At 42.2% G+C, this 25,506-nt stretch overlaps 1 protein-coding gene across 1 annotated transcript; it reads left to right on the forward strand.

Annotated features, from left to right (window-relative positions):
* LOC110371077 (zinc finger protein Xfin) lies at positions 1-25,471 on the forward strand. The gene is made up of 5 exons (XM_021327167.3): positions 1-135; positions 16,972-17,928; positions 20,458-21,854; positions 21,957-22,137; positions 22,226-25,471. Exons 2-5 carry the CDS (start codon positions 16,978-16,980, stop codon positions 24,761-24,763), a joined length of 5,067 nt encoding a protein of 1,688 aa, XP_021182842.3. The 5' UTR covers positions 1-135; positions 16,972-16,977; the 3' UTR covers positions 24,764-25,471.
* Positions 25,472-25,506: the final 35 nt, after the last annotated feature.

The following is a 25,506-nucleotide window of genomic DNA, read 5'->3' on the forward strand; positions in this document are numbered from 1 at the left end:
CGGGGCGCGGGCGGGGGCCGCTGCTGCCGCGGCGACGCTCGTGCTGCGCCCGACGCCCGCCGCCCGCCAGTCAGCCGCGCGCCTCCGACACGAGTGCTGTTCGAGCGCGACAACACACACCACCGCTTCGCGAAGGTACGTATATCGCACGTGACTTTCATAACTTCTTTCGCTTCCTTCGAGCGCCTCGCCGGAGGCGGCCGCAGGACCCGCTGCCGGCTATTTCGAATGTCACCGGTCGCCGGATGACTAGAAATAGCCGGTGGCCGTCCACACCGGCGACGTCCACAACTTGGCGGCCTCGGTGCGGCGCCGGGGGCACGATGACCCGTCTTGTTTGCCAAACGAGAATCCCTAAATACTTGCCGGTCAACGCTTCTGCGGTTTTTATCAGTGTTACATATTTATTATTTGCCGGCGGCGGTACGGTAAGGTCAGCGGGCGCGCGCGGCGTTGTGTGCCTTATCGCGTGGGCCGTAGGGTCGGCCGCGCTGCCACCGCGCCGGCGACGCGGGCGCGCCCGGCCTCGGCTTCTGCTCCGTCTTTGCTCTGCTCTTGCGTCGTTCGTATTACCTATTGAAGTATTGAGCCCACACTCACAACTTGAAGCACGAACAATGCCCAACGATACCGCAAACAACGATGCTTCTGATTACCGGGAACTATACTTCTGTTTGTTTGTTATTGTTTACCGATGAACACTCATTCCGCACTAGAGTTTTTTCAAGTACCAAAGAATGGCTTCCATTTTTTCTGGATTGTTTGGAAGCGGCTTACAATTTCCAACTACTTATCTAGAGCTGTAATGACTTCTCAGATGTTAATTGTTTGTATGCCAACTACTGATAAATTACGTGCACCGATGCTACTGCTGACCTCTAGCGTGCTCTCGCGTTCACAACAACCGACCTGACGACTGCACTCACTAGATAGATCAACTTATTGTGTTTGGCTCGATGAGAAACCACAAGTATTGAAACAAACGGAAACCAGAAGTTGCTCCACTGACACTGACGTCATGTGGTAATGCGATGACGCCCAGTGGGCAGCTACGTGCTCGCAACACTGCCTACCGACACCAAACCTCTGTTGTTGAATTTATTATTGAGGTCCGTAATGGGATCATTGATTATTACTAACAGCGTCAAAATTACGTTTCTATTAGGTATAATAGCATTTTTGTGGCGCGCCTGTTGTTGTTATGATGATTGACACACGTGTCAGAATCAGTGGACTTGATATAAAGCACTAGGTGTAATTGTATTCTATAATCGCTAAATCAGGCACGGCATATGAAATATTCGTGAAATGTGCGCGGGTTGCCCACTGACGAGGGATCCGGTACTCGCCGGTGTTGTCTTCAGCAGCAGTACACTGTGCGTGTAACACTTACGCCGTCACGCAGACATCGCTCTTACTGCTCGCGTCGTATGGCTCAGTATTCCGTGACGATGTGTCAACACTTATTACGCCCTAGACGCATCGCTCAAATGTTCTCGACCTCGCACTATCCGCGTCCACGCCGTATTCGCCTCTAAAGCTTTCGCTTGTAGGGGTGATAATGTCGTGCGCGTGTTCAGACGTTAACAGTCTTTTGAAGTTGTTGTATGGTCGAGATCCCCGACGCACAAGAGAGTGAAAGTTGGGAGGGTGGGTGAGCGACGGGGTGGCTCCCTGCAGGAGTAGTCGACCCGGGACTTCCAACTAGGATTTGCTAAATCTGCTTCTTTACGCCGGGTCTGTCGAAAAAGCAAATGTCCATTTTAAATTGGACGTTTATTCCAGTAATTAGAGTTCGTTTTTGAAGAGATAGATGCGACCTAGCGATATCTGAATGTCGCACATAATCAAATTACAAAACATGGTGTATTCATTTTTGTAAGTCACTAGCACTTTAGATACCTGTTAGCAAGTACCTATACCTACACAACATTGCTGGCCATTGAATCATGGTGTCGTTGTTGATACTTTATTCCCGGCTGTTAAGTCATCGCCGCTTTTAACAGCAAGCCCTCGGGTTCAAGAAACGAATTAGTGCATCTCGCGTACCTAGATGTATAGCATACGACCTACCTACTTCATTTGATATTGCATGTCAGTGCACGCAAGCTCTTGTTGGCATTGACACGGACACTACACGAAAAACACGTGGCGAATAATATGTACAGAGCTATGTACTCAAGTATATGCACATAGATACATAGTGTGCCTATATACTATCCAGTGTACATGCTTACTCGTTGCCGTTGGCGCTTACAATCTTTCGCAGCTGGATCAAAGTGGCTTTTCAGTAGTGACAGGGTTATTTCACTTGCGCAAAATTATCTCAATTACAAAATGAAGCTGAAAAAAACTTACTTTGTACATGCGTAGGAAGTTGATAATTTTGTCGGCACTCGAAAGCTTTTAGTCATTGCTTTTTTACAATGAAGTACAATGTTCACTGTAGTTTATGTAGCTCCAAATCATATTTATCTGAAAGCTGAGGTTGCGTTCAGAAACAAGATGGGTTACCATAACGATGCGCTTAATAGACCGGAGATGAAGCGCTGGGCTAATTCCTCTTCTGATAAAAAGAAGTTCAAAATAACACGTCAGTAAGTCATTGAAAAGAAGTAAAAATAAGGGAAATATGTTGTACTGTACACGCATGCATTGTTTGCTAATTACTATTCAGCATAATTAAATACCAGGAGTGTTTCAGATCTGTGCCAATTGATTCATATTTTACTTTCGCCCACGATTACGCCCGCATCCCGAGGGAGCTACTTTTCATCCGGATAAAAAATTGCCTTTATTCGTATCCAGAGTACTCGTCTCCGTACAAAATTTCACCTCTGTCGGATCAGCAGTTTCAAGAGTCTAAGTAAGGACTATTTTAACATAAAATTAGTAGAGAACTTTAAAAGCAGTCCTTGTCGTTTTTATTTACCAACAATATCATAATGAATCAGAATCAAAGATAATTTGTTTAATCATTTCGGTAGCTCCGGATATTGCACAATTATTAACAAAACTAAGTTACCTACTTCTCTCTATTACTGTTAATGGGACCATAAATAGGATCATAAATTACTAATAGGTTCATCGCTATAACATAAACATAATATTTTCGTAGCAACCGTAGTCCGACTACGAATTTACGAAAAATAGGTACGTAGCAATACTTTTCTCAACTTTTATTTATTTTTCAATTTTATGAAATTTGCGGCCTAGTCCTAAATACTATAGATCTTTTTTTTTTTCATCACTACAATGATGATTAGTATGCTTGCATCGTACTTATAAATAAATCGAAAATAAACATAAAAAACAACGTTAAAAAAATGTACTCTTATCAGAAAACAGTTCTCTCTCATTCTATACCTACTAAATAAAGGTAATAGATAATAGCATAGGGTTGACCTAATTTAAAAGGCAAGTAAGTTGGTTTGCTTCATCCCAGTTTTACCTAATGAATCGGCAAAGCCCTAGTGACGTTTAGTAATGGTCTTCCAAGGACGCAGTTATCTGTGAAACGAACTTTACATAAATTCATAGGTAACAGTTATACATAAACTATCACCCGCGGGTACCCCCGTATTCTCAGGGAGCTACATCTTGTAAAAAGGATAAAAAGTCTATGGCTAAGGACATCAGGCTCTAGTTAGTCCATCTGCGTAGAAAATAATTAAATCATTTTGGCGTAGAAGACGGACAGACGAACAGTTTGACTTTTATAATATTACGACCGCTCCCAATATTCGATCTGTTTGATTTTTTGTTTATTAGAGATAGGAATTTGTCAAATATAGAGCTAGTGAACGTGGGTACACCTCCATATCTTAGAAGTATTTTTTGAGGATTTTTTACATTCGTCAAGATAATTATTGACATAAAAGGGCTGCTTCTTAAACAAGTACCCATAGTAATTACAGGCCCATCGATCGAAATTATCAAATGAGCCATAACATACCGGATTCCCTTCAGAATTTACAAGGTAACAACAACAACTGGGCACGTCAAGTGGTAAATAATGAATATGTCTTCAGGCGATAATAAAATCAATGAGTTACAACCTTCTTACTAATGTCTATGGAATAATGTCTATGGTACAACCATAATGTTCTGAAGTCGTTGGTCATAGACTACGCCATCAGTAATGCCGTGTAGCCGTTAAATACTTCTTCGAAACAATAACTCCTTGCTTATTTCAGTTGCGTGCTGCCTGAACGAACTTTTTCTAGCGATAAAACAAACATGTTACTGAAAATCGCTGTTTTACGCAAAAATAATCTAGTTATAGATAAGTATGTATAGTGCAAAATCCTGGGGAGTTGAGTTTGTCCGTCACATTCTTGTCTGTCTGTCTGTTGTTAGTCTGTGGCACTTAAACGGATGAACTGATTTGGTTGTGTTTCTTTCGATAAAATCTGGAGTATCAGCGCAGATTCTTAGAAAGGCTTCAGCAAAATTGGTTCAGCCATTTTTAAACGTATTAAGCTTTATTATGTTATTAGGAAATTTTTGAATTCATTTGATGAAAAGTCCAATAGTGAAAAACTTTACTATTCTGTAATTATTCAACGTAACATTCTAATTAATACAACACTCGTACTATATTGAAGCTTTTAATAAAAAACCTCGTGATGTACCACCACCGCACCTATTTCTGCAAGCAGCATTGCTGTGTTCCGGTTTGATGACTATGGGTGCCGGTTTATGCGCAAGAGACGATTTGACGTCGCTTACGAGGTGGGATATGCACCTGCGATGACTTGGCTATTGCAGATGTCCGTAGTGACCATTTAAGACCAGGTAGCTGGTCATCAATGTGTCACAAAAACAAGCTCATTCACCCCACTCTCTATTGTGTTAAATGCTTTTGAATGAAGTTTCCGTTGTCTCTAGAACTAATAACTCGATTATCTAAATTCATTAACCTTAAAGCTACATCCTAGTTTCTCAATACTTTAGGATTTTTAAATAACACGTTCCTGCAGTGGGTGTTGCTTCTAAAGGAAACCCAAGCAGTATTTTTATTCAATAACACAGTTAATAAGTAGTGTTTATGGTATTATCAGAATCACTAATAAATAATAATAGAGTCCATTTTATTATGAATATAGACCTTCTCTTTGCAGTCGGTTAAACGCCCTTTATCGACTAACTTTAAATACCTGCGTTTCAGCGATTCATCAACTGATGAAACACCTCGGCTCCTAGTCCTACAAATCGATAAACGCGCCCATAAAATACGCACCATGGAAGCTTAACATCCCGTCACAGTACTACGTGATATTACATCAACTTTTTAAGCTATATGTAAAGTAGGAATTTGCTCTCGCACCTGCATTAGGCGGTTGAATAATTCGCTAAGTTGGTGTGGTGAGCCGTCCTCGGCTGCGGCGGACGGGCGTCGCTGTCGGCATGGCGGCAGCTGCATTGCAGCTGGCGTATGCTTTTGCTCGTTTTACTGCACCGAACAGAATCCTGCTCGCACAGAGTAGGTACACATACATACATGTGCGCCATGGTCGGTGCACATCGCACTTACACGACTATGTGGCATGATGCTTTTGATCTCTGATGTTGAGCAGAGCTGAATTTAGTGCCCAAGCGTTTGAGATTTCACGTGATGTACGCGTAAATACAGATGTTTTAGCTGGTTTCTATGGAAAGCCGACCCTGAGTATTTTGCGAAAAAAATATGTTGAGCCAACCTGGCCTGGTAAATTAATGGTTAAACGTTGCAATAACTTAATGAGCAGGCATTAAATTGTCTTTAACATGTCATTGAGCACTTTAATATATTTTGTTGATCCGTCTCTTAATTACTTACATCGGTAGGTACGCTCTTCCAAACGTCGCGACATCAAGATTAGCATAAATGATAAGTTAAATGGTCTCGCCATTGCGTAATTCTCTATCTTGATAGCTAATTTGTTTAGAAGAGATAACGTACCAAAACATTACGTTTACCGAGTTTTTTAATGATTTTATTACTTGTTTTTAAGTGATTAGTGGGTGTAATACCTATTAATTTTTATCTTACAATTGAATTACCAGATTTTCGGTTCCGTAATTCCATTTGGAGACAATCCATATAGAATTGTAATGGCCGTCTGCATGCTTATTACGTAATAGGAATTTGGGTCGGACTCCGCCGGGATTGGGGCGTCGACTATGGCTTTATAGGGCTTTGACAATTTCGAATATAGGTATAACAACGATTGAGGATGAATATGAATCTCACAATCAATCAGTACTTCAAAATTTTATGTATTAATAAACAACACACATAATTTTGTGGTAGGTTATATCTTATATCCTAATAGTTTCAAAGTCAAGGGAAGCCCTTTTATCAGCAGACTGTTAAGATATACACTTAACGACTGCCATATCACATTAGCCCAGTATCGCGACACGTTTGTCAGATATCAATCAAGTACATTTTATTCGACGCAAGTGGTCATGACGTTGCCAACACCAGATGCTGTCCACATTTCAGCATCCGTTGATAATTTATTATGTACTCGTGCAGACCTCTTGTATGCGAATGTAGCAATGGGCATCAAATCGAGCCGACTCGGCCAATTTGTATGAGAGCTGTAGTTAACATAATTGACATCAGTCTGCGAAATTATCATTTTCAATGGTGATACGCGCTACATGAAATGAGTGGTGTTTAACAATGAGTTGCATTTAGTTAGAGTACTGCTCACCTCGTAAAGAAGCCAGCTATGGTACATGCTTTTAATGGCGTCTGTTTTTCAATAAGCAAGTCGCTCTCGTAACATTGAATGTCTCGTAAGTCCAATCGATCTAGTGCGTGTATTACTCCAAATCTCATTACAGTGTCAGCCGGCGAATGCTTATTTACTTATTACGGCATTAGTTTTGTTTATTACCCCTCATAGAGCACGCGTGGCTGGTCTACAAAGAAATGTTAGCTCAGTAAGCTGTGGCTAACGATAAGTGTGTACTTAGGTGGGCACGCATATATCTAGGCTTAGATAGCGTTGGAGCAGAGGTCGGTCGGCCTCCCGTCGCCGTTCCCCGCAGGCTTAGGGCGCGGCAGGGGGCTGCTTTGCAGATTTTCCTCATACTATACGTACCTCTATCATAGACCGACGCCGTCGTCCTTGGCACGTCATAGCCTAGTCCGTAGTCACCGTACAACGCTATAAAACAGACGTATACAAGCAAATTGTCTGTTTTCCACAGGCGAGATGTTAACGTTATTCGATTTGCGTTCCTAAATCAAAATTGATTTCCGTCAATCTCTTTGCATATCCGTTACAGTCATGAATTTCAGATGTTTTTTTGTTTTGTCGCGCACGTTTTGTTCTGGAAGAACAACGGGAATAGTTTGGGCTGTAGCGAAAGAGGTTAAAAACAATCGAGACTCGATTGATATTGTAAGCGTATACATGTCATAATTAGTGGAGCTTACGTCACACACATTTACTGCCTTAATTTGGGGTATTTTTAGAGCAATTTGAACGTAGCGGCCCTTCTAAAAACTGTGGTCTGCAGTAACCACAGTCGCCGGCACTTAGCCGAGATAACGTTATCAGCGATAGCCTTGCAGAGGATTCTGTGAAGTTACATAGGCGTACATAACACACATATGTAGAACAATGTAAGTTCATGCCTACGTGCTGAACGGGACAGCCGAGTGTTAGATTAAGTAGCCATCTTATTGTATAATGTAGTGTTCGCTACTCAGATGGTAGAGGATATTTATCTGAAACCGTTTACAGTGTTATGAATAGTTTGGCTATTTTTAGAACCAAGTTAACAGTGTATTAAGTTTAGGTGACCAGTACAATTTTGTACATAGTAATCGCTTCTATGTATGCGTTTTTTTGCAGTTACTACGTTCATGATAGACTATACTGTTCTGTTGATTTGTTCTACCGTTGTACCACAATAAGCCAGTCCTGATTTACAAGATACCCAACTCGTCAGCGCGCCTCGGGTGTTGTCGATACCATCAAACTGTTCACCTACTTAGTTATATTAAACGAACAACCAACGTTGCAATAAATTGGTTCATTATCTCAATAAGTAGGTATGTACGGGAAAATTACGGATTCCGCAAGCGATGTGAAGTTTACCTCATTGTATGTCGATGATACTTGAAAGAGAGGTAAATTACGTGTCATTTTGGAGATGAGGCCACCTTTAATTAAGTTTTAATTGAGTTATGATGTTACGAATGTCATAATTCACGAAGCAGGTTTTAGCAGGATGTTTTCATTTTTGTGTTGGCTCCCCTCTGGAGCGCGGCGTCCGCGATGTCACTGAAACGTAAAGAGGTCGTTCGTTCGGTCTCGCGCCAGGCATCGCATCCAGCCAACAATGAGGAGCGCAGTGCGCCGTCCGTGCCAGTGCTATATCGAACACTATGTACGTAATAACCGCAGATAGGAGCCGCGTGCGGGATGTAGGCGGCACGTAATGTATGCGTGCTCGCACTGCTGGCTGGCGTGTTGTCGCCGCCACGCCGCCACGGCCGACGCACTCGCCACTGACCTCACTGCGCAGGCGACTATATGCCACCTAAATATGACCTAAGCGCCAACCATTGTTTCTTTTGTTCGTATTCATTCAAGATTTTCAGTTCAATTGCTGGATTGGAGTCGTAGCACACCGTAGCTCTACTGAAGTGAGCGGTAATACATTTTCAGATTTGTATACATAGGTACGAGTACCTATACTTAGTATGTGTGTCTATGAAGTTTGTTTACGACAGAATTAAGATTGTTTATCAAAAGTCCATCATGAATTATCCATCACATAATGAGATCGTTTTAGTGGAACTCTCTGTAGCCTTTCGAGTGGCAAATATCTAACAATTATAGGGAAAATTGCTGGTTCTGAATAATTTTCTATTATGTAGTATACAGACACTAGTGACATTTTACACAAAACTATAGGTATTGCGCTAATTAATGCCAACATATAGAAGTAGTGGCACTAGTAGTTCGTGACTGGACAGTGGGCAACTGTTGTCGCCATCGTTAGCAATCGTGCCGTCACCTAATTGACTCCGCTCTATACCTTAATTAGTACTGGGCTGTGATCGCGACGTTATTGCATCGGAGACGCGAGGTAGCAGTAGACACCTAACTAGTTAGTTCTTATGTCGGCGCGCGAGGCCACGCACCACCTGACATGAGAGCAGCTGGCAGCCGGCTGCCTGCAAGCGCACACAACAAAACTCGTTTCGAAGCAGACGCCTCAATATGGCCGACCACCAACGGCCCCCGTCTTGTATTATGATATGATTACCAACAGATTTTAATTCTAACGTAGGTTTCGCCCGCGAACACGAGTGATGAGTTTCGCAAATGGAGCGTTCTACATTTACGCAGACGTTTGCAGGCGCACTCAAAACAATATTAACGATATTCTTCAGTGCTACGGCCGACCGTTTCTGGGAAGTGGGCGCTCGACTTTGTTGGATGGCTTTGTTGTCGCGTTGTATTGTGGAGCGGCTGTCCTTATGCCGTGTCCGTGATCGTATTTTTCCGTCTTGTGCGCAGACAGCGTGCGGTGTGGCTGTTTTACACGAGCATCAAGTATATAGGTATATAGGCGGTACGTTTAGCTAGGTAGGCGCGTAGGCAGGCGGTCGTGCGGCCCGCGGCGGCGTCGTCGCTCGACCCTGATAATTTGCTGCGCTTATGTTACTTCAACGGCTTCTTGCGACACGTTGCGGCCGCTTTTCTAGGTTTCTACTCCCTACACCATGCACTCGATATGTAGGTGAGGTATGCACGATTGTAGCGCAACGTCTTGTCGACAAATTCGTAGCATAAACGAAGCGCGCAAACGGTGCAAATTACTGGTGAAGACATTATTGTTATTGAATTATCGTGTAGGTAACGTTATTAGGTATTTGCTCATGTTGTCCATGCGGTAACTCAGCCTTGATGGCGTTATGTAGACGACTGTGTTGTTTGTCATTGGACGACACTCGTGACATTGAAGACATCTTTTATGGAGTAATTCGAATGGACAATCAAATTCGTTAAAAAATATGTTAATCTTCACGATTGTTCACCTTAACTGATGCAACACAAGATTTTATACATAATTCTTAGGTAATAAGTGCTTTGAGGAGACACGTTTTTGTTGGTAGAGTTATAGGTAGACTAGGATATGTAGGAGAAAGCATGAAGAGGTGCTATTTTCGGCTACTTATGCATATATTTGTGTGTGTTCGTAAGCGACTTCTGGATTAGAATTATTTCATGAGAGCTGTGTACCTGTCGCAGTGGTCGGGTGTAGCGGAAACCGTTTGCGTCACCAGGTGTCTTGTGCAACACGTGGCCTGGACCGCTAGAATGTCGGCTCGCTACCGACGAGATGCGCATAACATTCGCTCCAGCTTTCAATGCATGAAACTAGCATAACGTGCGACCAGTTGCCGATGGAAGTGTCTGCCCACATAGCTACTTTCAATACCTACATAATTGCATATTAGTGTCTACGTACGCTGCAGTGTGCAAAATGCTTTTAAATCGGGTGTAGGTACTGTGAATGCTATTGGAAACAGTAGCTATTGACTCATAATGAGTAAATCGCTAAGTAACACAAACAAGTCGCCGTGACTGTGTTCATGCACGAGTCGGCCGGCGTCGATCTGTGCGCGTCGTCCGTGACACCTAACGAGCGAGCAGCACCTCTGCTATCTGGTGCTTTGATAAGGCGCATTTATCAGCGGGCCTCGCGGGAGGAGCACATGAGAGCGGCTGCGACTGTTGGGTGGCGTGTGGACAGAGGCAGGCAGGGCAGCCGCACATGTTGCGGAACGTGCAGCGGGCGCGGGCGGGCGCGGGGCGCGGGCGAGGGGCGGGAGACCAGGGACGGCGTCGGCACACCGGCACGCTCACGCACACAGCCGCGCCGCCGACACGACGCCCGCGCCCGAGGAGCGTCACTACGCCTTATCGCAGCCATCTTTAAACGAGCACAGTGCACGCCACCCGCCACTCGGTACGAATTCCATTCGAGAACACTGTTGCTACGATGGCCGTCGACAACCGACCGCACCGATCCTTTCATTATGTGCGACGCGAGCGCCGTGCATCGTTTAGCAGCCTGCTTCAAGGTTGTGTTAATTACCAGTCGGACCGGTGACAACCATGCTCGTTAGCGAGACTCATCGCATTAATATCTATCTTCGCATAAACAAGGCATTTATCGTTTTCAATGATCGGCTGCCTGCAACGTAGTAGATGGTACTCTTTGAATATTTGCCGGTAGCTTAGTTTGCAGACGCCGCAGTTTTAATGTTGCATCACGTTATATTAACACGCGTCGACGCTGCACACAGCCGCTCCGCATTCATCTACAATGTCGCTCCCTATAAAGCGTACCCTATTTAGGACCGGCAGCATCTAAGGGTTATACATTTCCACACTAGGGTGTTCTTGCGGCGACCAGCAGTATTGATCTCGGGAGGGTGGTGTGGGTCGGCATCCCGTCGCCGTAGTCTCTGTAGAGCGGCGTCTCTGGCAAAGCCTCGGTAAAATCCAGGCTGAGGCTGTCGGGCGGGTGATATAGGAAAAGTGCCTACGTAGCCGGCCCCTGGCGGGTGTTCGCTCGAAGTGGCGTGTTGTCGCGCAACTATATATAGCTCGTGTTGGGCCGAAGCGCCCGCCGCCGCCGCCACCGCGCTGCTCCGACGACGACGTCCGACGAAAGGTCAATTGGCGCGCAAATTATTTGCGTCGCAAAATCCGCAGCGTCGCTGCACCATCCCGAAACTATAAACTAACATTATTCAAGCCCATCTCCTGTTGAGCTGTACATAGTACAGACTCGTCTTTGTATAATAATGGATGGCTGATCACTGATTCAACATTGGCCCAACATCGCGTACTCTTTAAGGCAAGAACGCGGCACGCATTCTTATCGGACCTCATAATAGGTATTGTATGCCGAGGTAGTTAAGTAGGTAGATCTCCATCTACATGCTTACGTACTGTGGGTACATACACGTGCCGATTGATTGCTAGCTGTCGACATCGTCCTCAACAAAATTACAGATTAACGTTGTAATTATAGCGTAGTTGACAGTAGGCGGGCTGGAAGACGCTTAGAAATTATATCAATCTTTAGTTGAAATGGAAATCAAATTAAGTTTTTCAAGCATTATTACTTCAAAACAGACGTTGATCTTTTCATTGCCACGAAATTGTTTCTGGAACAGCCTACGGCTCTACGATAGAACCTCCGTCTCTACCCCCTATAGAGTTACAGTAACAGATAACCCAAAAACAGGTATCGAATTCCGTCTAAGGGGTGGCTGACGCGTCGCCTTAGGGACTACGGGTCTACGGCTATACATTCTCTACAATACGTGGGACAAAAACGGGTTTGAATTCAAGAAGTGGTCAGTCTGAGGCCGTTTCGAGGTGAGCGCTCCACCATCAAGGCACTGCGTGGTTAGTCACGCTTGGAATGCTTACGACTGCTCACTTCACCTCCTACAAGACGTTGCAAACAAATGACGACACAGACCGACACAACACAGCTATAGCGACAACGCACCAACACATGCACACACGGTACATGTGTACCGGCGTATCACTCATATATGTATAGTTCGTGGTTAAGCGAGCTAATTCACAGCACAGACGCCACTGAAAACGGCTCTTTGCTATCATTTATCGGACAAATTCAGTTGTGTAGCTATGTAGCGTGGCTATAGCTACGTCGCTACGGAGAGCTAGCGCCGCTCTACACTCCTGTGAACTTTATTATAATGCGTCACGCTTGTTGCTTGAAGGGATAGGCAGATGTGTCGTGTCGATCGCAAACTTAAATTCGCTTGCCATGGATGTAAGAGTATGTTAAGTAGTAAGGTTCTAAAGATACTGAAACAGTTAGTGCTGCTGTGTAACCTGTTAAAGGCATTTAAAAGCAGTCAGTAATTCGTAAAGGTTCGACAATCACTTCCTTTACTTAACCGTTTAAAAAACTGATGCCTTTTAAACTTCTCTCGGCTACCGTTATTTGTAAACTTAAACAAGTGATGATTTTGACCTGAGGTTGACTTTCAGATAGGTTAATCCAACAAGTCTACCTGATAAGCTAGGCAGTGGTATGACACTTTGACCGACCATTGCTTAGATTGTTATATTTCCACAAACTATGTACGTAGGTAACTTTAGTCGGTCCCTTGCAGACTCCTAACTATTGAACAGGCAAAACACGAGTGTTGTCTTCTCGGATTGGCCGTGATCCAGTGTCCTATCTTGTACTCGGATGACGTCAAAGAAAAACCAATCTGTAGACGAGTTTTAGTTGTTTACCTCTTATATTTCTGTCTGTATTCATACCCGCTTTGATTGGCTTAAGTTATTGTTTATATTAGTGATATGCCGGTAAAAAATATGCGTGCTTGGCAAGTAATGAAATGTTACTAAAGGAAGAATGATTCTAATGTTGCATTGCAGTGTAAACGTGCGGTAGGCGACGAAGCCAATGACTTACGTCAATTGCTTTGTTAGGATAATAACCTTAATGATGCCACGGCTATAAAGCTCAAGTTACTTTTTGTCATCATTTATTTAGCAAAACAGTTTCGCAACACGTGGCTAAAGAGGAGAAATGCCTTCGCATAGGACTTTATGTATATGTCGCGAATAGGAATATCGGTATCGAAAAGATATTTTGATACTTCCGTTTTCTTATCCACACTTCGATTACGCTTCTGTCGAGTGACCATACAAAATGATGTTGAATGACTTACTATTACAGCATAAAACCTCAATGACTCAACCTTTATAATAGGAAGTTACAAATAAAAAAATCCGGTAGAGGTGAACTATCAATGAAAGCAAAAGCGTCCTCGATAACACCAAATGACTTGTCTCGGGAATCGAACTCTAACGAGAGTGAAAGCAACGAGGTGGTATTAACATAACGTTTATTATATTACACGTTTATAGGGCCTGGCCCATATTTACGTGCTTTATTATTCACCATAAAAGTTTTCCTTGATGACTGTGCCATTTCAAGATCAACAGATTTCATTCTGATTGGGTCTTTGCCTTATTACGTAGTCGACATATGGGCTACATATTTACATTGACTCAGCAGTGATTTGTTGTCTCGCAGGTTCTAGTCGTGCTAAAGGCCAGGTACTTCGTTATTGTATGGCTATAGCGACCAGCACAATCAGTGTAGTGTTAATACGAACCGTCGTTGCGAACATTGAATTCAGCATGGTACTTAACGAACGGGTGCTATTTTTATGTTCATTGTGACAAATAATAAAGAGTCGGGCGTCACCCGGGCGGCAGCGGGCGCGGCGGCGTGCGTGCTCGCGTTGCGTGCGTGCCTACATCGCATAGGTAGGTAGACGTCGACGCCCGTGGTAAAGTCGACATCCCTGCATCCCTGCGCCGGCTGTGCCGCTCTATAAATACACAGCAGGTGTGGTGAGCGGCGGGGCGTGCGGCGCGCGGGGCGGGGGGCATCCGCCTCTGCAGCGCTCCAAACCGCTCGCAGCGGCCATCGGACCTTAGCGACGGCGGCATATCGATTGCGAGGGCTCCCCCTGCGGCGCGCCGCCTCCATTGTGCTCGGCCTGGGATGCCTTCTCCGGCCGCTTCCTGCCTCGGCCTGTCAGTCGTCTGACGAGCCTGCCCGCGCCCCGCGCCCTGCCTACCAGCGTCACCTGTCCCTAACACATGGAGCCGCACGGCGCACTCTTGATAACTCGGCCTCGCACTCATTAACGATCGCGTTAATCATCGCTGAGTACCTACAGCGATAGGCTGTTGACCACGTTCTGCCGAGCAATAAGTCAGCACCAATGTTTGCCTGTTTATTAGTTATAAATAAATCACAACACATTGTAATTCTGCTGGCCGTTTGTTTGTGTAACGAGCATAAATATGGACTCGAAGAGAATATCCATACATGTCCAATTTAAACGCTGCAATACTGAAACGCGCGGTAAACTTGATTAGTTCCAATTCTAATAGGTGCTTCAGCGGTGTATTTAGTTAATTTCATTAATAGCTTCGGTTAAAGCAATCGGCAATTAGTAACGTTTTTTGTCTCGCGTCTAATTAATTATTTTGAATGAACTTCGTGGTATTTCTTTTCGACGAGGGTGGGTTCCGTACCGTTAACTTTATCTTTTTAAGATGATGGCTTGATTTTAGAACCTCAATAAAGATTAACAGAATTAATAAATTGAAACGAAATGATTTTAACATTATGTATTTTTCTGTAGTACACAAACAACGCAGAAAAAATACTTTTCCTATAGTAAGTAGTTAGGCACTTATATATTAGACTAAATTTAAAATTTATCTAGTCTAGCATTTGCATAATTGCACTTTAATTGGATAACAGATATGTGAAATCAACTGTGACATGTACACGAACAATCGAACCGGCAAAACGTGCCAAATGAATATAGGTAGGCACACGGTCAGTCAACGGGATTTATTGGGGAACTTTTTTTTTATCTTAGTTTCTGCTTTTTTGAAGATTGGTTCGCCGCTGAGATTGAGGAACCCCAACGTCAAATAATAAATCAACCCGTGCTCATGCCTCATTTCTCATACAAATACGCTATATTATAAATACATCATTGAAATGATACTCATAGGCACGATACCTTGTTATAAATTTTGACAAAAAGCTATTACCTAATTTCAACCCTATGCACTGAGCTAGTAAGTCTAGAATTGCTAAAATCACGTCTGCCAAATGCTACAGCTGTTGGTATGCCGGCGTACGTACAGCATCGTAGATACATTGAACGAGATCGGTGTAAACCAATTGTGACTTTAATATCGAACGCATAAAGTTCATAATTGGACTTGACGAGTGGTGTCGCATTTTTATCCGTCGTCGCCAGACCACGGTAAGTCAAAAGGAAGGGTTATGGTCTGTTTGTATGGTGTTTGTAGTGTCTGATAAGGCGGACCCAAGCTTTTATACCTATTACGCCGACGAAGCAGGTTTTGGTTGACTACGTTATTGACCGAAACTTTACCCAACACTTGTTCTTCTTTTGCAATGAATCAAGTTGTCCCAAGAGGTTAGACAGCGAAGGTGTTAAAAGATTGAAAAGTTAAATGCATTTCAACTTAGTAGGGTCCTTATTTTCTTCTACGCTTAAACTTGAACTCTGCAAAAACTTTCAAGGTTCACTGAAATAACTTTGTTGAAATGTTTATCAAAAGTAATTATTTACAGGCACAGATATGACGTTAAGGCACGTAAACAATTATAACATGCCTAAAGAAGTTTACAATTTTCCGGCTTCAATCGTAAAAATCCATATCTTTATAAAAGACATCAACGCTTATCAATTCTTTTTCAATTAGAACAACAAGTTGTTTACAGCTGTAACGCTATTCTCTTCGGAAAAGGAACTTTACTAACGCTTTTTCTTAGCACAGTCGTAACACCTAGCAGGCAGGTACTCGTGCCAACCCTGCATTGAAGTACCTGTCTGCATGGGCGTTTGTAATTCTGCTTACCTGTGCTTCATCATTAGATTTCCCCTTTCAAACGATGTCCTTATTACGCCCTTACAATGTTCATACCTTCGGTGGTACTCGGTATAATGACGATGTCGCTTACACCGCAACCTAATATGAAAAAATGTTGTCGACAACATGCAAGAGTACAAACTCTCATTAGACCGTTGCCGAGTGGAGGTCGTCCGCCGCGCCGGCTCCCCTTGCCGTCGTCGAGGATGAAAAACATAGGAGCATGACATCGGGCGACCCTCCGCGCCCGGCCCGCGCCCACGCGCCCTCGGGCCCGGCCGCCAGCCGCACCGCGCTTGTCGGCTGCTTGCCTCAGCCGCGGCGCCTCATTCAGCCGGCGACGCTCTCGCGCACCGCACACGTGCAGCGCGCCGCGCCCGCCACCCCTCGCCGCCCCACGCCGCGCGCCTCCCGGAACGTTTAACCGACACCGAACATTGTTCTGTTGCAGCGGAGTATGCTACAGCAGATGTCCTCGCCGCCGAGCGCACAAGCCGGCGAGGTCGCAACTATCGTGCGCCACCTTGAAGGCCGCGTCTGCGGCGACGTGTCTTCGGAGGCTTCCTCGGATGCCGCGGAGGACTTTGAATTACCACAGTGCAAGATAAGGAGGAATTATAATTGCACCAAGTGCACGTTCTATACTCAGAACCCGCGCGCTTATCTGTTCCACACTCGTGACGCTCACTTTGTTAAACTCAAGATTTACGAGTGTCCACACTGTGTTTACGCTTCGAGGCATCATCAGAAACTTATGAGACACGTCAAAATGGTCCATGGAGAACCTAAGCCGACAACAGCGGCTGCTAAAGTGGATGCTGAGTTGTCGCCTCCCTCCTACGAAAACATGGAACCGGCAGAGCGCATTGAAGACTTACTAGAGGAAGTCGAGGACTGTGAGGATATGATGATGGAAGTAGATGATGACTCCTCGGAGCGACCTGATGATTTGGATGGCGAGTGCGAAAGAAGTGTTGAGCAAGCAGCGCCCTCTGACGAGTCAAAAAGTAAAGGGAAATTTTTCTCATGCGATAAGTGCAACTATGTCACCCACATAAGGGCTAGATTCACAAAGCACGTCAAGTATCATTCAATGCCTATGATCAAGTGTACAATGTGTGATTTTCGAACTCCCTACAAGTGGAACTTGGACCGCCACATGAAGAACCACGGTGGAAGTGGAAGTTTCAATTGTTCGATGTGCAACTTTACGGCGGACATCAAGCAGAGTCTGACGGTGCACGAAATGAATCATCACACTCAGCCAGCGGGCCAATCGCTGTCGAGTCGCCGCCGCAACCGGGTGGGCGCCAGCGACACGGTTATCGCGGAGTTCGACGCAGCGAGCACGTTGCTCCCCAAGGAGGAAGAAGGGAGCGGCGACTCGCGGTCCTCACACTCGGTCTCGGTGAGTCGCCGTATATGTGTGTTGTGTGCGTGGCGAGGGGCCGCGCCCGGTGCCGCCACCACCGGTGACGTCACACCCAACTCTTATCACGAGCGCCACCGCACTTGGATTGCACTCACATTATAACGCTTCTCGCCACCTTTTGCATCATGTTTACATTTATGCATGTCTTTTTCACGCTTGCACTTGTGTTCCGCACTCGATCACATAACAATCATTCCCATTCCTATTAGTTCACAGTACAAAATTATTTAACTTGCTAAACGTGTCCGTTATCAGTTAAACAAATAAATAAGTTGTTTACAAATAATACACGATTCGCATTTGTAAACAACTGGACTGACTATCGTAGGGATTATGTAATTAGCTAATCGGTTTAGATCCCTCAGTCTTAAGTTTTTCTTACCCTAATTCCAATAGGATGACATACCAAAAACAAAGAAACAACAATAGCATGAAAAATTCAACAGTCGAACTGGGTATCGAACCCGCACCAATGCCGCATCTATATTTACTGCCGCTTGTTTACTACCGGACCTGTGTGACGATGACGACTCAATATTTCTTGTGTTTTATAGAATCGCACGTCACCGATTTACCGACGACGATTAGATAAAAATAATTCTATGTCCTATATTACCAGACATACTTTACAGCTTCTGCAGGCACGGTCTTGTAGTACTTATGTTCTCAGTTGCCTCAATACAACTATTCATAGAAGCTTGAAACGATTCGTGTTTTCAGTTTCAGCGCAGACTAGGAACAGCTCTATAGAAATATTTCTTGCTTGGACAGTGACATATTTACTAAGAAGTTATGTGTCCGTCAAAAAATATAATAATCAACTTCTTTATTGACTTTTACGAGTGCGTAGGATGGATCGGTTCATACATAAATCATATTTTATTCCTAATTTAGTTTTTATGACATCTTAAAGTTTTAGAATTAGATCGCATTTTTTTGCGTTGTGAACTTCATCTCGGGGCGTAATGGAAGGTGTGCAATGAAGCCTACTGAAATTACGCACTAAGTAACTGTCGGAACGGTATCTATCGTGGCCATAACAATGATTGGACAGTCGACAAAAGATTTTGGTAACACAAGAAATAAACACCTTTCGTCAAGCCAGGTAGTTCTTCACTATGGCGTGCGAAGTAACATTAACAATAAAAGACACACTGTTGGCTTGCGAACTCAAAAACTTGAGTATTTAGCACCAGCCATGGCCGTGTTGGACGAAACTCGTGGTGTCAGACAAAATTATGACAGCCAAATTGAATTTCAAGGAACGCGGGATAGATTTATTTGTTGCTGATCTCATATTTTGTGTAACACTTCATTTTTGTGTTTGATATTTTGAATCATTTTGATCAAAACTGCACTATTACACCTCCACCTATCTACCTCTAGCAAATGTTATGTATATGTTTTTAACTAAGTAAATGTTTCTCCTCATAGTTAATTATGAAAATGGCAAAAAAATCTAAATTACAACTGTATGTTAATATTTTTCTTTTAGTAGTTGTCAAAAGTGGGTCAAAAACATGAGCACTATGCAAAGCTTATCCAGCCCCCTGATTACGCTATTCCATATCTTTCAAATGTTTAGTGACACTGCAATTTTATAATCATCAATGAAAAAAATAAGTTTAGACATCTAAACTCTAGGATAAGATATGTCAATTAGACACTCATTTTAAATGAACAGGTGTGCAGGCACTTCAGTACTACCATGTGAATTCAGGTGTCTAATTAGGAATTTAATTTGCTGACTGTAGCCATGCGTGAGTCCCATATTCGCACTTCGTAACTTTGCATGAAAACAGACAATTTGCCCTTTAAGCAAGTTGTCAAAATATATTTCGTTGGCTCCCACTTTCATTAAAATCAATAAGTGATGGAATTCCAATTCAATAATTTGTGTACATAGTAGTTTTTCATGGACTTAAAGCGTAGTTTTCTTCATATCAGTCAAATAGGTAGTAACATCCAAGGACACCGAAAACAAAGTTAAAAAAATAATTAATTCTTTCAGAGCTAAGTAGATTAAATCTGATAGAATTGTTAGAATTTTACGCAGCTTCTGTTTTCACCTTATGTACAACACTCGTTATGTGTATTTTGTATGTTGTGTGTATGCTTTTTGTGTTGTTAATTACAAAATAATGACTCTAAATAGGAACGAAGATATTCAAGTTTATAGATATATTCCACAAGCCTTTATTTAAAAGTCAAAGGGATAACATAATGCATGTTGTGGAATAAACAAAAATATTTACTATGCCTGTAAGAATGCAGTGGCTCATTAACTTTTCCACTATAGTGGGTTCGATTCCTGAGCGAATTTAGGAGCACCATGCATGTTTTTGACTATTTTTGTACATGCACGCACTTTTAACATGAACCCTGGGAGAAATATGCTAAGAAGAATGGGGTTATCATATCGAATGTTACGCAGTAGATAGAAATTACCTGTACAGTTACGATCTATCTGCAATGAATAAAACTATTTATTTTCTTTAATTCCAGGACATGGGTCTTCAATACGCAGAGAGAGAACTCGTCGGATGCAAAAGCGACTCCAATGACGCTGCTGCTTCTGACACCATTGTCAAAAAAGAAACTTCACAAGATGGCTTCCAGCTGTCACCTACACACAGCTCAGATGAGAAGACGCAGAAACAAAGTAGAAAAGTTCCCAGGCCAATACCACAACTCATACCACTTAATTCTTCTACACCTAACCAGAAACAAACATGTTCTGGTGAACCGCCCAGCAAAAAGTTCAAGGAATCGTTACAAGCAGAAATTGTTGACGATGTTTCGGGCGATAACACCCTCGTCCCTCAAAACCCTTCAATCAAAGAAACTACAGGTCGAAAAAAGAATGAATCATTCTTCGACAGACTTAAAGAAAGACTGTTAACAGAAACAGGAGAAGAAGGCTCGCTTATATGTAAAAACTGCGGATTTGAAAGCAAATGTCTATCAGAACATTCTGTACACGAGAAAAATTGTTCACCTCAAACTAACAGGGTCAATGCAAATACGTCACTTAAAAGTTTAAGCTCGACTCGATGTCAGAACTGCAGACACCGCTGTAAGTCTAGCGCAGATTTGTACGTCCACATGCAAACGTGTGGAAAGAGCGAGAATATGGACGATGAAGATACTATTAAAAATCAAGACAGTAATGACGGTGTCATTCCAATACATGAAAAAGAGACTGAACCTCATCCAATGGAAAACGTTGTTTTTGTTTGGAATAATATTAACCAAGACGCCAACAAGTTCGATATGCCTCTAGACATAAACATAAATGACGATTGCACACTACCAGAAGTACACAGAAGTTTCGATCACGAGATAACTGACGACAACGAAAGTATGAATTTGTCACCAAGTCAAGCCATCGGAAGAAAGGTATTCAAATGTCCACATTGTCCATTTTTCTCCACAACAGCATCCAGGTTTCACGTGCACATTGTTGGTCACTTAAATAAGAAACCATTTGAGTGTTCACTCTGCAAATATAAATCTAATTGGAGATGGGATATAACCAAACACATAAAACTGAAATCGGCAAGAGATCCTGAACATAACGAGGCAAAAGTTCTAATGACAGATGAAACTGGAAGAAGAAACTATAGCAAATACAACAAATTCTTAGCGATGCCCGTACTAAATGATAATGGTGAAAACGAGTTCCATTACCTGGATCCTAATACCGCAGTCGACAGCACTATGGAAATCGATGAGTCATTTAATGATATATCGGACGTTATGAACGTACAATTTGAAATGCAACCACTAAACTTACAGACACAACACAGTGACGATAAGTACGATTATATGGATAACAGAGGTCTTAATGACATAAAGAAGCCGAAGAAAACATTATGGAAATGTAAAAAATGTAACTACAAGTAAGTTTAAACATGTGTTAACTATGCTTTATGATTTCCGTATATCTAAAATGTTTCATATTCATTTAAATGTAACTACAATGATCGTTTTTTTCTTTCCAGAGATCCTTCAAAAGAAGCCCTGTTAGAGCATGTCCGTGAACACTCCAAATCGGACGGTCACCATGACGAGTCAAGCAAACAACCTGCCAAGAAAGCTGAAAACAATACTCCCGACCCAGCTGACTTGGCATATCGCTGTGGACACTGTAACCAGTTATCAAATTGGAAACATGTCATTCAGGTACGTTACTTTTGTTTATAGACCTCAATCATCTGAACCCTATCTTGGAAATAATATGTTCCTAATTTATCATTATTCTCATTTTCAGCGTCATTGCCGATTAAAACACGATGGAGTCATAAAAGTAATAACTACAGTCAAACCGAAACCTGACCCGCCAATGAACATTAATGAGATCAACATTGATACATGCAACAAGTGTCCGTACAGAACAAGTGATAAGAAGCTACTTATCGCTCACTTGCAACAGCACCAGCCCTCGGCTAATTCTATCTTCAAATGCTACTTCTGCCCCTTCTTCGTCAAGGATGAACCAGAGTTGATCCAACATCTACATCTTCACGGTATCTCTGACCCAGAGGACTACATCGCAAAGGCAATGGGCACCAAATCTCCAGGACCCGAGCAGCCAGCACCTGTAACTCAATCATTCAACTCCACGAAACGTCACAAGTGCATAGAGTGCCCATATGAAACCAACAGCAAGTCGCAGTTCATGTACCACGAACAATTTCATCGACTACCCGCTGACACCCCATACAAATGCCCGGAATGCAACTACAGCGTATCAAAAAGACACTTGCTACACCAACATCTACGAGTTCACGGAATCGCAACCAAAAGAATTGAGACAGAAGCAGAACTAGAAAACAAGACGGAGCTAAAAATTGACTTCAGTATTAACCTTGATGAAATCCCATACGTTTGGGTGTCAGCAAAGAACGAATTTCATAAAATGTACAAGTGCCGGTACTGTTCATACGTTAATGCTATAAAATGTAAAATACCAAATCATGAAAAAATCCATTACACCGTATTCGAAAATAATGACACGACCATTTATAAATGTTTGGAATGCAAATTCACATGTGATAATGCCGGCAGGCTGGCTGAACATTCTAAAACGCATGGCGAAATATATGGTCGCATTTATTGTCCCGTGGAATTCGATGTTCCCGATGAAGAACAAATCTCTAAGCTGCGAAAGGTTATAGAAATAGAAAAATCGGCGAATCCAGAAAGTTTTTCTAGAGATGATAGCTCTACACTTGAGAACAGAGAAATAAAACTATTATATTTTTGTGTAAAATGCCCCGCAAGGTTTTTAGAATTCAGTGAACTAGAGGATCATGAAAAATGTCATGTTGCATCACTTCCGAATAAATGTAAAAGTTGTGACTATTCAGTATCCGAAGAAAGTGAATTAAGTGCACATGCTATCGTTCATACCGATGAATATAACACAAAAACGAAGATGCTGAAATTTATTCGCCATTCGCATCCCTCGCACAGACAACCCATTTTAGAACTTGTCCACTGTCCAACAACATCTGAGATTACGTGGATAGCTACAGGTCCATCCAAAATTGAAACTGTTGATGCTCCTGTGAAGAAAATGAATGAGTCGAAAACCGTGCCAAAGCAGTACTGTTGCAGACAATGTCCTGCTAAGTTTTTCAAAAGTTCGGCGTTAACATATCATATGGGGCTACATGGTGGTGAAGGAGAGCATAAGTGCAAGAAATGTAACTATGCTGTCAAGAATATTGGTAACTTAGCCAAACATGAATTATTACACGAGAATGAGAACAAAACTACAAGTTGTGATTACGAATCTGGTGAAGATATGGACTATAAAAATATTCCCTTGTCAGGCACAGATTTGTTCCAGAGAAAGACTGAGGCTCAAAAAAGAGTTTTGACCGATAAGGATAAGTTAGTTAAACCGAATGATCATTTTCCGCCTGTCCTGCAAGCTGATCCTCAATTCGGTTATTTAATGCACGGTAATCCTGAATTTATATATCCTACGTACCTAAAGAATGGTCGTCAAAAAGAAAAACGATATAAATGCCACAAGTGTCCTTCAGCATTTGAAAAACGAGAACAATATAAAATCCATTTATCATTGCACGGCTCCAAGCAAAGATACAAGTGTGAATTATGTGACTATTCCGTAAAATATTATGCCAATTACGTTCAACACATGAGAAAACATCAAATGAACGATGAAGCTCAAGCTGAGAGAAAGAAGGGCAGTACTGATTATATAGAATCTGAAAACCAAGAAGACATCAAACATGATGACAGTAGTGATAACATTAAACTTGCAATTAAGACTATGCCGAAGGGGGCGCCTAAAAGCGACTTCCAACAATTTTCCATTAGCGACCAGCAAACTCTTCGATTGCTTCAGCGAAGGCGATCGATGAACAATTCTGGGAAAGACTTAAATACATCAGAAACCTCGCCGATCAAAGAACGTAAATTGCACATGTGTGTACTATGCCCGTACACTAACCAACGTCAAGACTCATTAAGTAATCATTACAGAAGACACGGTGAGAGCGATGATCTGCACGCTGGGAGCCGCAAATGTTCTTATTGTGACCTAGTGGTCGTGCAGTCACACTTCCTCCGCGAACATCTCAAGACTCACTTCAACTACCACAAGGCTCAAACTCCTGAATGTTTCGTGGCTAACCAAGATGTTAGCTTTACCATTACCAAGTTAGAAGATGGCAGTGAATCAGTTGATCTCAAATTAGACATGCAAAACAAGAGTTTTGCTTGTAATGATGAAAAGATATTTGTTAAAATTAAAACTGGATTATTGGTAGAATAAAATATTCTTATTGAATAATAATGGCTACTATAATTATAGGTTAATTAGATTAAAGGTTGTTCATAACAAGAATAGTTTTAGCCTAAGCCAAATGAAAAATGTTGATGTTCACCAAAGCATAGCTTGCCATATTAGATTATAACATTTCTGGCCATTTTGGATATTATGAAAATACAAAAAGGCAAAATTACAAAAAAGCGCAATTGGGCTGCTATCATATAAAATCATTATAACATAAAAAGAATATAAGAGATATGTTATTTTTAATGTTACCACAAATAAAGGGTTTTTTATATAATGTTGAGTAAAACCCCTTCAAAATTGCTGAAGCTGTTTTAAATATGCAAGATTTATAAAAATAAATACATTGATTGATTGATTTGTTAAAAAATCATACAAATTCACACACATTTAAATCAAGACTAAAAATATATTTTACTATCATAAACTTGTGAGTAATTGTAATAGACAATATTACTTTTGTTGTTTATTTAGACAATCAGAGGATAGGAGACTCAATATTTTTATGAATAAATTGCTGATTAATATTTTAGGAACACTGGATAATAATTTATACCTACCATATTGTAAGAATAAGTGTAATCATAGTTTATATAGTGCCAGTTTTATATACTTTAGGTTTGTCCTAAAGGACACATTCCTGTTGTGCAAAATGTTTTATAAATACATATATGATTATTCAATGAACTAGCAGTTTAATTTCCATCTCTCTAGTTAAAATT

This window comes from Helicoverpa armigera, chromosome 6 (genome assembly GCF_030705265.1).
Source record: "Helicoverpa armigera isolate CAAS_96S chromosome 6, ASM3070526v1, whole genome shotgun sequence".
NCBI classification, from domain to species: Eukaryota; Metazoa; Arthropoda; class Insecta; order Lepidoptera; family Noctuidae; genus Helicoverpa; species Helicoverpa armigera.